Source organism: Pezoporus wallicus, unplaced genomic scaffold (assembly GCF_028554395.1).
Source record: "Pezoporus wallicus isolate ANWC-B61680 ecotype Strahan unplaced genomic scaffold, APGP_CSIRO_Pwel_v1 contig_7731, whole genome shotgun sequence".
NCBI lineage: Eukaryota > Metazoa > Chordata > Aves > Psittaciformes > Psittacidae > Pezoporus > Pezoporus wallicus.
Window position 1 is genome coordinate 447,416 of NW_026635361.1, and position 13,168 is coordinate 460,583.

General features: G+C 50.0%; 1 protein-coding gene across 1 annotated transcript in view; it reads left to right on the forward strand.

Annotated features, from left to right (window-relative positions):
* The window catches only part of ARIH1 (ariadne RBR E3 ubiquitin protein ligase 1), a 59,816-nt gene extending 47,018 nt beyond the window's left edge, over nucleotides 1-12,798 (forward strand). The window contains exons 10-14 of the mRNA XM_057420773.1: nucleotides 6,297-6,427; nucleotides 6,515-6,572; nucleotides 7,813-8,073; nucleotides 9,321-9,433; nucleotides 11,999-12,798. Of these exons, the coding sequence (XP_057276756.1) occupies nucleotides 6,297-6,427; nucleotides 6,515-6,572; nucleotides 7,813-8,073; nucleotides 9,321-9,433; nucleotides 11,999-12,083 (648 nt within the window). The 3' untranslated portion in view covers nucleotides 12,084-12,798. The remainder of the gene's footprint in view (nucleotides 1-6,296; nucleotides 6,428-6,514; nucleotides 6,573-7,812; nucleotides 8,074-9,320; nucleotides 9,434-11,998) is intronic.
* Nucleotides 12,799-13,168: the final 370 nt, after the last annotated feature.

Genomic DNA, 13,168 nt, shown 5'->3' on the forward strand with positions numbered 1-13,168 from the left:
CCTGCTGGCCCTCAGCCACAGGCATGAGGAACCCGAGTGCCTGTCTGACAGCCATGGTCCTGCTGCTGCTTGGAGAGGAACCAAGCAACAGCCTCTTCTGCTGGAGCGTGAGGTTGCAGGGATGGGGATCGCACAGGTGGAGTGCTCATACATCTGCCTGTACCATATCTAGCAGGAAAGCAAGGCAGTTGTGCTCGGTGAGGGATGTTTTGTGCCTTCACAGCTGTTCGCTTCAGTGGCTGCGAGTCAGAGCCCAAATTGTGTGTTGAATTTCTTCATTTTAAAGAACCTAGAAGGGAATTGAATTGGGCACCTTCAGATGTAAGAATTCCCTTTTTCTGTGGGGGAAGAATTTTCCCAGTTCAGTTGCTGCTGTGGTCTCTGTTGCTGTTTCTACCTGTTGAATAGTGCTTTTTTGAGTCCTCCAGGCATGATGCTGAGCTACAGTCCTATCCCATGTGGTCACCAGTCAGGGAAGAGAACTTCCTGCCTTACCAAGGTGAAGGTATAAGAGAAAAATACCAGTTCTCCTGGAATGTGGGCTTCAAATCTGGCTAATCCTTTGCAGCAGGAGAATGGGGGCTATATCTGTGTGCTGGAATAGATGTCCTTTTACTTAAAATAAGCTCCTTTCACATATGAGTTCAGCTTAACTGAATTAATTTAAATTAGATAAGCAATGCAAGTTCTTTATCAAACCTTGTAGAGTCTTGCAGAGAAGGGTTGAATAGTCTGAGGCAGGAGAGCAGCTTTGTTTGTTGTACCAACTTGGTTCTTAAACAGTTCTTTTCTTGAATTCAACCAAGCAAGTTTCAGGTGTTTGATTCGTGTGGCTTTGGGAATAAAGGAACCACACATCCATTACTTCTGTTAAGTAGGCATTCAGAGGAGTTAGGAGTATAGAAAGGTTGGATTTGTGCATTTAATTTTGGACTCTTAAGGCATGTAAGGACTGAAAGGAGTCTAAAAGGAGGAGGGGAAACCTGTTTCACACCTGAGTTTCAGTGATGATAATCTCTCTGCACCTAGGAACACTAAAGGAGGAAGAACAAAGGTGCTAACGGTGCTGATCTGCATTCAAGGCACTGTTTCTTTTCAGGGCTTTTTGTGTCAAGTTAAATTGGTCTTAATGAAGGTTGCTCATCTGATACTAACAATGCCCCTGCCTTGCTGCTTTCGGCTCCTGGCATGTCACCATCTCATTATCGTCTGGGCTAGACAGGGCTTGAACATCTGATGTATAAAACAGGCAGATTTTCTTCCTCCAGAAAAGCTATTGGCCGTTTTTTTCTCCTCTGAGATAAAATGGCACGAACCCAGTTCTGTTCCTTTTCAGGTCACTTTTCAGAGTCTGAACATGCGCTTCCCCTGTACTTTCTGGAAGTCATTTGTTCTGACCTGTAGGAATTCTGGCAGCTCGCTGGATCCTCCCGGGCACCAGCATCAGACTTTGCTCTTTCCTTTCTTGCCAGCGCTGTTTCTTGCTGGAGCTGTGAGCAGCATCTTCCCTCAGATGTCAAGGTGCCGTCTTCTCCTCTCAGCTCAGCAAGTGTTGAAAACACTCTGCTTTGCTCAGTGGCTCTTTGACACACTGGAGAGAAGGGACGGGATCCAGAGGGAACTGGACAGGCTGGAGAGGTGGAACTGTGTGAACCTCATGGAGTTCAACCAGGCCACGTGCAAGGTCCTGCCCCTGGGTCAGGGCAATCCCAGCACAAACCCAGGCTGGGGGAGACCGAGCGGAGCAACATGAGGAGAAGGACTTGGGGTGCTGGTCCAAAAGCTCCCCACGACCTGGCTTCAGGGTGCGCTTGAGCCCAGATCCCCCCCATGTGCTGGGCTACACCTGCAGAGCGTGAGCAGCAGCTCAGGGAAGGGATCCCTCAGGGAGAAGAGAAGGCTCCTTAAGGGGAGACCTTAGAGCAGCTCCAGTGCTTGAAGGGGCTGCAGGAAAGCTGGAGAGGGGCTTGGGACAAGGGCCTGTAGGGACAGGCCAAGGGGAATGGCTTGAACCTGCCAGAGGGGAGACTGAGATGAGCTCTTAGGCAGAAGCTCTTCCCTGTGAGGGTGCTGAGGCGCTGGCACAGGGTGCCCAGAGAAGCTGTGGCTGCCCCATCCCTGTCAGTGTTCAAGGCCAGGTTGGACACAGGGGCTCAGAGCAAGCTGCTCTAGGGGAAGGTGTCCCTGCCTGTGGCAGGGGTTGGAACTGGATGAGGTTTAAGGTCCCTTCAACACAAACCATTCTCTGACTCTTAAGTGCTGTCACGTTGCACTGCTTTGTGGTAACCATAATCAAGTTCAGCAGTTCTGTATTTTGCTGAAATGCATTCAGAAATCTTGATTTCTGAAGATTTTTTAAGTCATTCTTATTTTTGAATAGGCTGGGCTATAGGTGAAGCAGTCACAGTGAGCGGGGCTGGGAGGCTGATGGACACCAGTTGTGCTCCGGAGTTCCAGAGAGGACTAATCCATTCCACCTGCCCTGAAAGAGGAAACGTGTTTCTGTTTATCCTCCCATTCATGAAACAGCAGCTGGGGTTTATGGTGTGTCAGGTACAGCAGCCTTTTACCACAGACCAAGGGTTGTTCTGTGCCAGTCTTGCCCTGGCTTTTGTTCCAAAGCACGTTGTTCGCAGTGGAGCGGTGGTAGCGAGGTCGCTTCTCATGTGCTGTGACAGGCAACGTGCAGAATAATCTCCCGGGGCAGTGATTTGATTTGCTGGCTCTTACGTTGTTGTCTGGCCATAATTCTCCAACAGCTCTTCCTTCCCCAGCCTCCTTAATCTCTAAACCTCTCCCCACCGTGTGTCGGTGGCTTTTGCCTTTCCGCTGGTGTTCAGCGTTTCTTTAGGATGTTCTCCTCATGGCTTTGCCTTCATTTTCAGTAACATTCCGCTTGCACGCTTTGACACATCTTCATGGATCTGTGTCATCGGTTTTCCTTGTGCTCTGCTTGACAGGTGGATTAGGCTTGAAAAGGATGGTGTTCCTTGTAATAAAGGAGCTGTAATTGAGGTCTTTTTGTTCTAGTTTGCATCCTACAGCTGCAAGCCCCAGGTGCCGTGTGGTATTGAGACATTGAAGAGCTTGGTCTTGCTCTCAAAGACTGGAGAACAGGATTTCAGTGCTCCAAATTGAGCCTAGATGAGGATGGCCCCATGTCCTTGTGGTGTGGATGTGCCCCAGTGCACCTCTGCAGCTTATCAGGTCATTGGGAACTGTTCCCCTCACCTTCCAGTTGGGGGATTTCTGCTAAGCAGGAGTGATGGCTGCAGCTGATTAATTGGGTTAGCTGTGTCTTGTGCCGTGGCATGCAGGTATGGGCATCTCATCAGATGAGGTGTGCTTGGAAGGAACCACATGGCTCTATGACCACCACCGTCTCTTGGAAAACAGTACATCATTGCTCCCCCAGGGTCGGTGTGGGAGTGGCAAGGGAGCAGTGCCATTGTTCATATGTATTGGCAAAATGCACCCTGGTTGATGAGCAAATGGAGCAGGGATCTAAGGACATTGTTCAGATAAACTTAAATTTGGGTCCTGACTTGGTGGTGCAGGATTGGAAGAAGGAGAAGGGCTGCCTGGAAAGGGAAAAAAAACAGAGTGCAGTGGGTACTGCGTGCAGAGGAGAGACCATTGCTCACAGAATCAGCCAGGCTGGAAAAGGTCTTTAAGATCATCAAGTCCAACCATTACCCCAGCACCGCCAAGGCCACCACATTTGATTCTGAAGTTCACAGAACTGCACTGACTGACTAACTGGGAGTAAGCTAACCTGGCTGAGTATCCATCCTATGGACAGCCCAAGAGGGTATCTTGATGTAGTGCCCCAGGAAGGCCAGCACAGGAGCTATTGTGTGTCAGTTACTCTGTTTGGTGGGCAAACAGAAGTGATGGGGAGAAAAGCAGGTCTGGAAAAATCCCATTATGTGATTTCTTGCTGCTTGAATCCATTGGAGTAACAACCAGTCCCAAATCCCCCTGGTCCAAAACAAAGAAGCAGCCAGTGAGCATGCAGTGTGCTGACAGAGCATGAGGGTGGGAGAAGAGGTGTGACTGCAGAGACATCCATCACAGTACCGTAGTATCCCAGGCTGGTTTGGGTTGGAAAGGACTGTAAGACCATTTCATTCCAGCCTCTGCCTCGGGCAGGGACCCCTTCTACTAGAGCAGCTTGCTCCAAGCCCCTGTGTCCAACCTGGCCTTGAACACTGCCAGGGATGGGGCAGCCACAGCTTCTCTGGGCACCCTGTGCCAGCGCCTCAGCACCCTCCCAGGGAAGAGCTTCTGCCTAAGAGCTCATCTCAGTCTCCCCTCTGGCAGGTTCAAGCCATTCCCCTTGGCCTGTCCCTACAGGCCCTTGTCCCAAGCCCCTCTCCAGGTTTCTTGCAGCCCCCTTAGGCACTGGAATGCCAGCATAGGAAGTGGTTGCTCTGGTTAGCAAACAGTAAAGACGTGCTCCTGTTGGGAAGGGGATTTTACCTGAGTGGGGATTACTTACTTGGCTCCTTTTGTTATTGCCTTGTAGATAAAACTGCCTTCTGCACATACTTCACAGGTGCTGATGTGGTTGTGTGGTGAGCTGGACTGGGGAGCTGATCCAGGCTAAAATGATTTTGGCTTTATTTGGAGGGTATTTTGCTGCTTGACTTTACCTGATGTATTCCTTTGGCCAGCTCTTGTGCAGGAGCCTTGTATCCTGCCACTGGAGAAGTGCCACAGGGACAGGAACAGCTGGTAGAAGACAGTTGGACTGGCTTCCTTTGCTCGTAGAGGCAGCTTAGGGCAGATATTCCTGCAACCTTTTGTGTACAGCAATAATCTTCCATGCTCCACGTGAGTTGAATGTCATTTCAGAAGTGGCCACATGCTGCTGATGTAGGAGAATGAGATGGGTGTTATTAGAAATATGCCCTGTTCCTCAGAGATCAGCCTGTGCAGTGCTGCTCTTTGATATCCTTGTGTTTGTCAAAGGTCTCACACCTGAAAGGGAAGACCCATGTTGGCTCTTGTAGAAAGGTCTTCAGTGGGGTGTCACATGAAGTGGGGAAGGAAGTGACCTGATGGGAAATGTGGATTGCCCCAGGAGAAGTGGCTTTTTAGCTGGAGGAAGCTTCTTTGAAGCACATTAGATCCTTGCTACGTGTTTTCAGATACTTTCTGGACGGCATTTTGTTGACTGCAGGTGTCTTGGATTGATAACATGACATCAGCTCACCGTGAGGCTGATGCAGTTTGGAGCATGGGACATAAACAGTGTGAGTGCTGAAGGGGACCAAGCACTTGATGGTGAGGAGAGCCAGATGCCTTCCCCAGGCTGTTACAGACCATCACTACTGCTGTGATTGTGGAGAAGGTCATGAAATGACCCATCCTGTGTAGCACTATGACAGCAGCGTAGATCCAGTGTGTTATTCCTTGAGGTTTCTGCTATGTAGCTGTTCTGACTTTGGAAATGTTTTAAGGCCTGACTCAGAAGAGGATCTTAATGATCAAAGGGAAGAAGTAAATTGTGACAAACTACTGTCTGGGTGGAGAATGGATCAAGGGCAGCCCTGAGGAGAAGGACTTGGGGTGTTGAGTGAGGAGAAGCTCCCCATGACCTGGCTACAGTGTGTGCTTGAGCCCCCAGAGCTTGAGCAGCAGCTCAGGAAGGGGATCCTGCCCCTCTGCTGCGCTCTGGGGAGACCCCCCTGCAGCCCTGATCCAGCTCTGGGGCAGCTGCACAAGAGGGACGTGGAGCTGTTGGAGCGAGGCCAGAGGAGGCCATGGAGATGCTGCGAGGGCTGGAGCAGCTCTGCTCTGGAGCCAGGCTGAGAGGGCTGGGCTGGGTCAGCCTGGACAAGAGAAGGCTCCTGAAGGGGAGACCTGAGAGCAGCTCCAGTGCCTAAAGGGGCTGCAGGAAAGCTGGAGAGGGGCTTTGCACAAGGGGAATGGCTTGAATCTGCCAGAGGGGAGACTGAGATGAGCTCTTAGGCAGAAGCTCTTCCGTGTGAGGGTGCTGAGGCGCTGGCACAGGGTGCCCAGAGAAGCTGTGGCTGCCCCATCCCTGGCAGTGCTCAAGGCCAGGTTGGACACAGGGGCTTGGAGCAAGCTGCTCGAGTGGAAGGGGTCCCTGCCTGTGGCAGGGGCTGGAGCTGGGTGAGCTTTAAGGTCCCTTCAACCCAAACCAGTGTGGGATTCTGTGCATTTCACTTGACGTGCCATGTCTTTCTGCCATGGTACCTGTCACCTTCCCAGGACTGTGATGGGTTCTGTGCATCCCCTGCTAATGGTGCTCTCTGTCCTGTGACCAGGAATGCCCGAAATGCCACGTCACCATTGAGAAGGACGGGGGCTGTAACCACATGGTGTGTCGGAACCAGAACTGCAAAGCGGAGTTCTGCTGGGTGTGTCTGGGCCCCTGGGAGCCCCACGGATCTGCCTGGTGAGTCTGGAGCGTGCTGTGCTGGAAGCGATGGAGCTGGGACACAAACAGCACGATTTGGACTGACATCTGTGTCCCCTGCTACAGGTACAACTGTAATCGCTACAATGAGGATGATGCAAAGGCAGCAAGGGATGCACAGGAGGTGAGTCCATAACGTGTAGTGTTGAGGGAGGCCACCAGCCCTGTGGTGCGCTTTCTCTAAACCTATAAAAATTCCTGGATTTGGGCACGAATCCAGTCGACAGTTACACTCCCCCGCAGCTTTCCACTCTTGCTTCCTGCCAGAAAGAAACTGTTCAAAGCCGTTTTAACCCAATTTAAAGAGCATGTTAGCTCAGTTGTTATCTGTCATGCTGCCTTGCCTGTTTTATAGCAGCTCTTCACATGAAGTCATCATAATGCCGTGGGTCTGAGACAACGATCCTCACATCCTGCATGAAATGCTCTTTTCTGTGACGTTCTTAATGTGCATCCTGAGGTGTTTAAATGCAGCAGAGCTTTTGAATATCAATAAAAGAAGGCTTCTGTTGTGCCAATAACTATATTTGGAGGCTTGACGTTGAAGAAATTGTGGGTGAAGTTGCAGCTGCGTTAAGCTATTTGGTGAATAAGGATAGAGCCAGCCATCTTTTTAATGGGCAGGGATTGCATTGTGTGCTGCAGCTTGCAGAAATCCCTTTTCTGCATCTCTGTTATAGCCAAGAACCAAAGGATTTCCTGCAGCCCTTCCTCCTGCAGTTAGAGATACCTTTGGCCGATACGTGCTACACAACATACAGGTTTAACTCTGCCCCTGTTGTCCTTTCTTTACAGCTGGTCTGTCAGTGAGAAGGAAGTAAGATTAATGGCTGTGGACTGAGTCATCTTGGTTCTCTTGTACTATTTAGCACATGGTCTCTTTCCCCTGCTGTGTAATCAGTGTGGTCTAAGCAACCTAAGGTTGTCCTCTGAACACGAGCACTGTAGTTGTTTAATTGGAGTTCCTTATTAGCCAAACCCCCACCCTTCAAGAAATAGGAAATGTGTTTCCCACTGCTTCTTATGACACTGGGAGCATTTAAGTCCTGGAAGGCTGAAATGCAGAACCGGTGGGGCTCAGGCCATGCGATTCTAGTTACTTTCAAGGTTGGGAGTGAGGATGTCGCAGCCCCTCTAGGAAAGTGGCCACAGAACAGTGAGCTGCAGCAGGTCTGGCCTCTCGTCTCTGCGTGTCAGCAGTGTTAGGGTTAACAGCCTGGCCAGCCTGAGAGGAGAGGAAACACCTTAGGAAAGGAAGCTGGTTCTTGGGGTCAGGAAGAGCCTTGTGAAGGGTTTACTTCTCTTGCAGCCAGTACTTTGTTTTAACTCTTCACTTCCTTTTTCCCTAATGGGAATTAACACAGCGATCCAGAGCAGCCCTGCAGAGGTACCTGTTCTACTGCAACCGCTACATGAACCACATGCAGAGCCTGCGCTTTGAGCACAAGCTCTATGCTCAGGTGAAGCAGAAGATGGAGGAGATGCAGCAGCACAACATGTCGTGGATTGAGGTGCAGTTTCTGAAGAAAGCAGTCGACGTCCTCTGCCAGTGTCGTGCCACACTCATGTACACTTACGTCTTTGCCTTCTACCTCAAAAAGAATAATCAGTCCATTATCTTTGAGGTAGGAGAAAACACAGTTGTCAGAAGCTCAGATTACAAAGCTAAGGAAGGTATAGATTTCATGCTGGGGGAAGCTGTTGTCCCTGGTTTTGCCCAAGTGAGTCTTGTCTTAATATTCTGTGAGCAAAAGTTAGAGGTCCCTGGATCCTGTACTCAGCTCTGGGCCCCTCACTACAGGAGAGACACTGAGGTGCTGGAGTGGGGCCAGAGAAGGGCAATGGAGCTGGTGCAGGGCCTGGAGCACAAGTGTGATGGGGAAGGGCTGAGGGACCTGGGGGGTTCAGTCTGGAGGAGAGAAGGCTCAGGGGGGACCTGATGGCTCCCTACAACTGCCTGACAGGAGGATGGAGCCAGGAGGGGCTGGGCTCTGCTCCCAAGGAACAAGGGATGGGACAAGAGGAAACGGCCTCAAGCTGCACCAGGCAGAGGTTTAGGGGGAGCTGAGGAACAATTCCTTCCCCAAAGGGTGCTCAGGCATTGGAACAGGCTGCCCAGGGCTGTGTGCTCAGCAAAGGGCACATACAGCTTGCTGAGCAGGAGTGCAGGCTGTGCTCCGGTGCTGCTGTGCAGGTACCAGGAGTTAACAGAGGCTTTGCTGGCAAAAGGGACAGAATGAGACATGAAAGAGGCTGGGCTGGTTCAGCTGGAGAAGGCTCCTTAAGGGGAGAACTTAGAGCAGCTCCAGTGCCTAAAGGGGCTGCAGGAAAGCTGGAGAGGGGCTTTGCACAAGGGCCTGTAGGGACAGGCCAAGGGGAATGGCTTGAACCTGCCCGAGGGGAGACTGAGATGAGCTCTTAGGCAGAAGCTCTTCCCTGTGAGGGTGCTGAGGCGCTGGCACAGGGTGCCCAGAGAAGCTGTGGCTGCCCCATCCCTGGCAGTGTTCAAGGCCAGGTTGGATACAGGGGCTTGGAGCAAGCTGCTCTGGTGGAAGGTGTCCCTGCCTGTGGCAGGGGGTGGGACCGGAGGAGCTTTAAGGTTCCCTCCAACCCAAACCAGTCTGGGATGCTGCAGATCGAGGAATACATAAGCCTTGGTGGTAGATATGCAGGTTTTCTTCTAATAAATGAAGAAATCTCAGCTTTTTAGTCTTGATGCTCAGAGCAGGTTACTCGAGCGTTACTCGGTGCATTATCTAATCCTTGTTTTCTTTCAATACTGATTTCAGATGCATTGAGGAAAAAGAAGTCTTGCTTTCCTTAACCCCCATACTCTTTTTTTTTGTTTGTTTTTTTACCCCTGTCTTTGCAGAATAACCAAGCAGACTTAGAGAATGCTACAGAAGTGCTTTCTGGGTACCTTGAGCGAGATATATCCCAAGATTCGCTGCAAGACATAAAGCAGAAAGTGCAGGATAAGTACAGGTTTGTTGTTTGAATAATCCTTTACCTCAGAGCTGCCTGTATTCCCATCCTGTGTGACAGGTAGTGGCACATGTACTTGTCAAGCTATGGTTTCTCCAGAGTCCCATCCCTGGGAAGCTGTTTGCTGTTGGCCTTCTGCCATCCCTTGTGATCATCAGTCAGCCCCTGGGCATCAGAGAACAGCAGTGGTGGTGTCCCGCACCAGGCCCTGATCCTCAGGGGTGAAGCCCTCACACAGATGCTGGCAGCAGGATTCTGTGTGCCCTGGCTGGGACCAGCCTTTGGGGAGATGACAGCCTCCAGGGACAGGCTCCAGCCCTGCCTTTTAGCCACTCTGCTGAGCAGTAGCAAGAAGATTTAATCCCATAATGGACAAATCTTGTGACCAGAAGCTGCAGCTTTTCATACAGTGCTTTTTCTGCACAGGAGTGCATGGGAATGGCCAGGACCAAGATGGGACCTGCATAGTGAGGGCTGAAGAACAAGGAATGACTTTATTGTTCCAGGCTGACAGCTTTAGCTTAGGATGAGTTGCCATAAGAGAGCAATCAGCTCTCTTATTTATCTGCTTTTGTTCCATTTCTGCAAAAAGTGGGTGTAGAAAAGCTGTCCTTAAGGAAGAAAGAGGGAGCAGAGCAGAGGAACCAGGGTCCAGGTGGCACAAGTGCCAAGGGTTTTCACATTCCCAGGGGAATCACTTCTGCACAGTGGAAAAATACAAAGCTGGGAATGCAGATGAGTCACAGGATTAGGCTTGTGCTTTTGAGGCATATTGCCAAAGTCACTGAATTTGTTATGCCTCGCTTAAGGGGGAAATAAAGCCAAAATAGGGTGAGCCCTAGTGACTAAGGGACTCTGGGGAGTTGCAGTAGCCATTAAGCTGTGGTGGGCCTGTGCCTTGTACTGCTGTAGCACGGCTGGGGCTGGAAAAGCCTTACCAGACCTTCTCCTTTGAGGTATTTTGTGATTAACCCTCTTAAGACAACCATTAAGTTGGTATCTCAGATCAAGCTGCATGTTCAGTTAAGTGCTCTGAAACTGGATGCACTTCTAGGCATAGCAACAACTATCCAGAAGAAATTAAAACCTAATAGAGCCTGAATTGCCTGAAAACACAGTATCCCAAAACTGCTTTCATGTTTCTGGCATGAAAGTATGCAACTGTCAAGCCTGTGCAGGTCCCATGTTAACTAGTTCAGTCATGCCTCAGTCGTGTCCTGCACAGTGCTCTTTGTGTGCTGGTTATGGCATAAGACTAGGACTGAGGACATTGTTGACTTGGGTTTAAAGAGCTCTGGGAAGGTGCAGGACCTGACCCCGTAGCTGGTTTGGTTTGAGCTGTTTCAATCCCTTAGCTTGCAAAGACACTTCTAGAAAGTGGGATTAAACCCCCCCCAGCAAAGTGTCTGAAGTTGGGAGAGCAGCAACAGTGCATGTGTGCTGTCACATGCTTCAGAAGATCAGTGGGACTTTGTGTGTGATGACTTCTGTTGTAAGAGCTGATAGTGGTGAGAAGAGGCAGGGAGAGCAGTTTCACCCAGATAAACCTGCAGGAAAATGAAGTGCACAATTCCCGGCAGGAACCAGTAACTTGGCGGTCAGCTCCTGGTTTCCAGTTTCTCCCATTCCAGCCCAGACTGGTGTGTTGTGTGCTCCTGATCCATGAACTGGTTCCACAGCTGGGCCTTGGGAGCTGTAACTGAGACTTGTCTTGTCCCCTGCATGCCTAAAGATGCTGGAGGCTTTGATACCACCACTGGAAGGGGTTTGATTCGGAAATGCTGCTGCTTATTTATCATTTGCTCTTTGGAACCTGAATACTTTAAATGTTTCTCTGCTTTTTATCTTTTTAGTTGGCTAACGCACCCGAAATGAACATGGCATCTTTTGATATGTTCCTATGATATCACTTTTCCTCAGTATCATTGATCCTGGTAGGACTGTACCTAACTCTGGGATCAGGTTTTTCTGCAGCTTTGTTGAAATGAGTGTAGGTGGGAAGACCCTGCAGGGTGTAGTAACCCTCTGAGAGCCAGGAGTTGCGATGCGAGGTAACAGTTGCACTCCATCCAGTCCAGCAACCCTTTTTGTAGCCAGCAGGACTGCTTCCATCTCCACTGGGATTCTGGAGGGGGAATGAAACTGAGCTTTGCCCAGCCGGCCTCATGGTTTTTGTCATCCTGCTACAGCTCAGAGTAGGCACCAGTCCATGTCTGAGGAAGCTTAAGCCTGTTTCGGGTGTCACTGCTGCCCCGTGCTCCAGCTTTAGCACTTAGCAGCCACGGCTTCTTCCTTTTGCAGTTGGTAGTGGCGGTTTCTCAGCTGTAGGGATGCTTTTGCATGGGAAGCTCTAAATTTGCATGCTGTTTTTGCAGCTAAGGACCTGGAGCTGAGTGACTGGAGTAACTCAAGTCTTAATTAGTGCCGTTAACGGGCTATGAAGGCCCTTCTCAGGGGGATCTCCTCTTTTGGAAGTGAGGCTTAATGTAGACTTGCATTGCTGGCTGTCGGGGCTGAGCCGTGGTTCCTGACGTGCTTCCTCTGTGCTCTTCCTCTTTGTCCCAGATACTGCGAGAGCCGACGAAGGGTTTTGTTGCAGCACGTGCATGAAGGCTACGAGAAGGACCTGTGGGAATACATCGAGGACTGAGCCCGGCCCCGCATAAAACGAACTCTGAAACCTTTCCCATCTCTAGAGTGCTCATGCGATTCCAATAAACACACACAAGGCGCTCCGCCTGTTACACCGCTGGTCTGTAGTACTGGGATTCTGTTTTGTTAACAGAACATTTAAGTAAATTATATTGTAATAAAAAACAAAGGTAGATAACCCATTGTACAACAGTATTCTAGGCGGCCAACACGCGTGTGACAGACGCACTAAAACGAAAAACCCTCCGACTTTAACTTGTAACGTAGCTTCATTCTCCAAGCCGACTCCTTTTTTCTTTTCTATCTTTCTTTTCCTGTGTGTAGTACAGATGAAATTTAAACCAGTTTCTTGACACTGCTTTTCATGTCCAAACCAGCCATTTTGATGTACTTTGGTAAGGGGGGGAAGGCTCTCCTGCCCCCCTCCTCCTCCTCTCTGCCACCCACGTACATGGATGAATGTGGATTTGGCTCGTTGTAAAGGTGATTTTGGGGAGGGGAGGAGGGGGGGGTACACAGCAAGGAAGAAAAAAAAACCACAACAAAAAAACCTTTGTATATGACTTTTAAAACAAAAAAAGAGGACAACACAGTATTTTTCAAAGTTGTATATAGCGCATATGCATGGACAAAGAGCAAGCGTGGCACGTGTTTGCATAATGTTTAATTACAAAAAAATATTTATTCTTTAAAAATCTTCAAGATTATGTCTATTTGCTGTGCACTTTCTTTCAGTTTGGTTTGGTTTTGTTTGGTTTGCCCTGGGCTTGGGGGGGAAGGGGGGGGGGGAAGCGTGTGCTGCTGCAGTGAGTATCCAGTTTAGTTCATTTCTTACCGGAAGGCTTTTCCCAGAGCAGTAGATTCTCCTCTTCCTTCTGTGTGTGTTTCCATCCGCTGCTGGCACCAGCCCTGTCCCCCTGCGCAGCTCCTGGCTCTCGGTGACCCCTGTGCAATGCAGGGGTGCTGTGGTTCAGGGTGCGTTTTGCCTTTTAATCCATTTTCTTTCCTCGTTTTGGCCCTGGATCAATACCTGCCCCAGTGCAGCTCTGCTGTTCCCACCCGTGCACACCGGACACGTGCTCT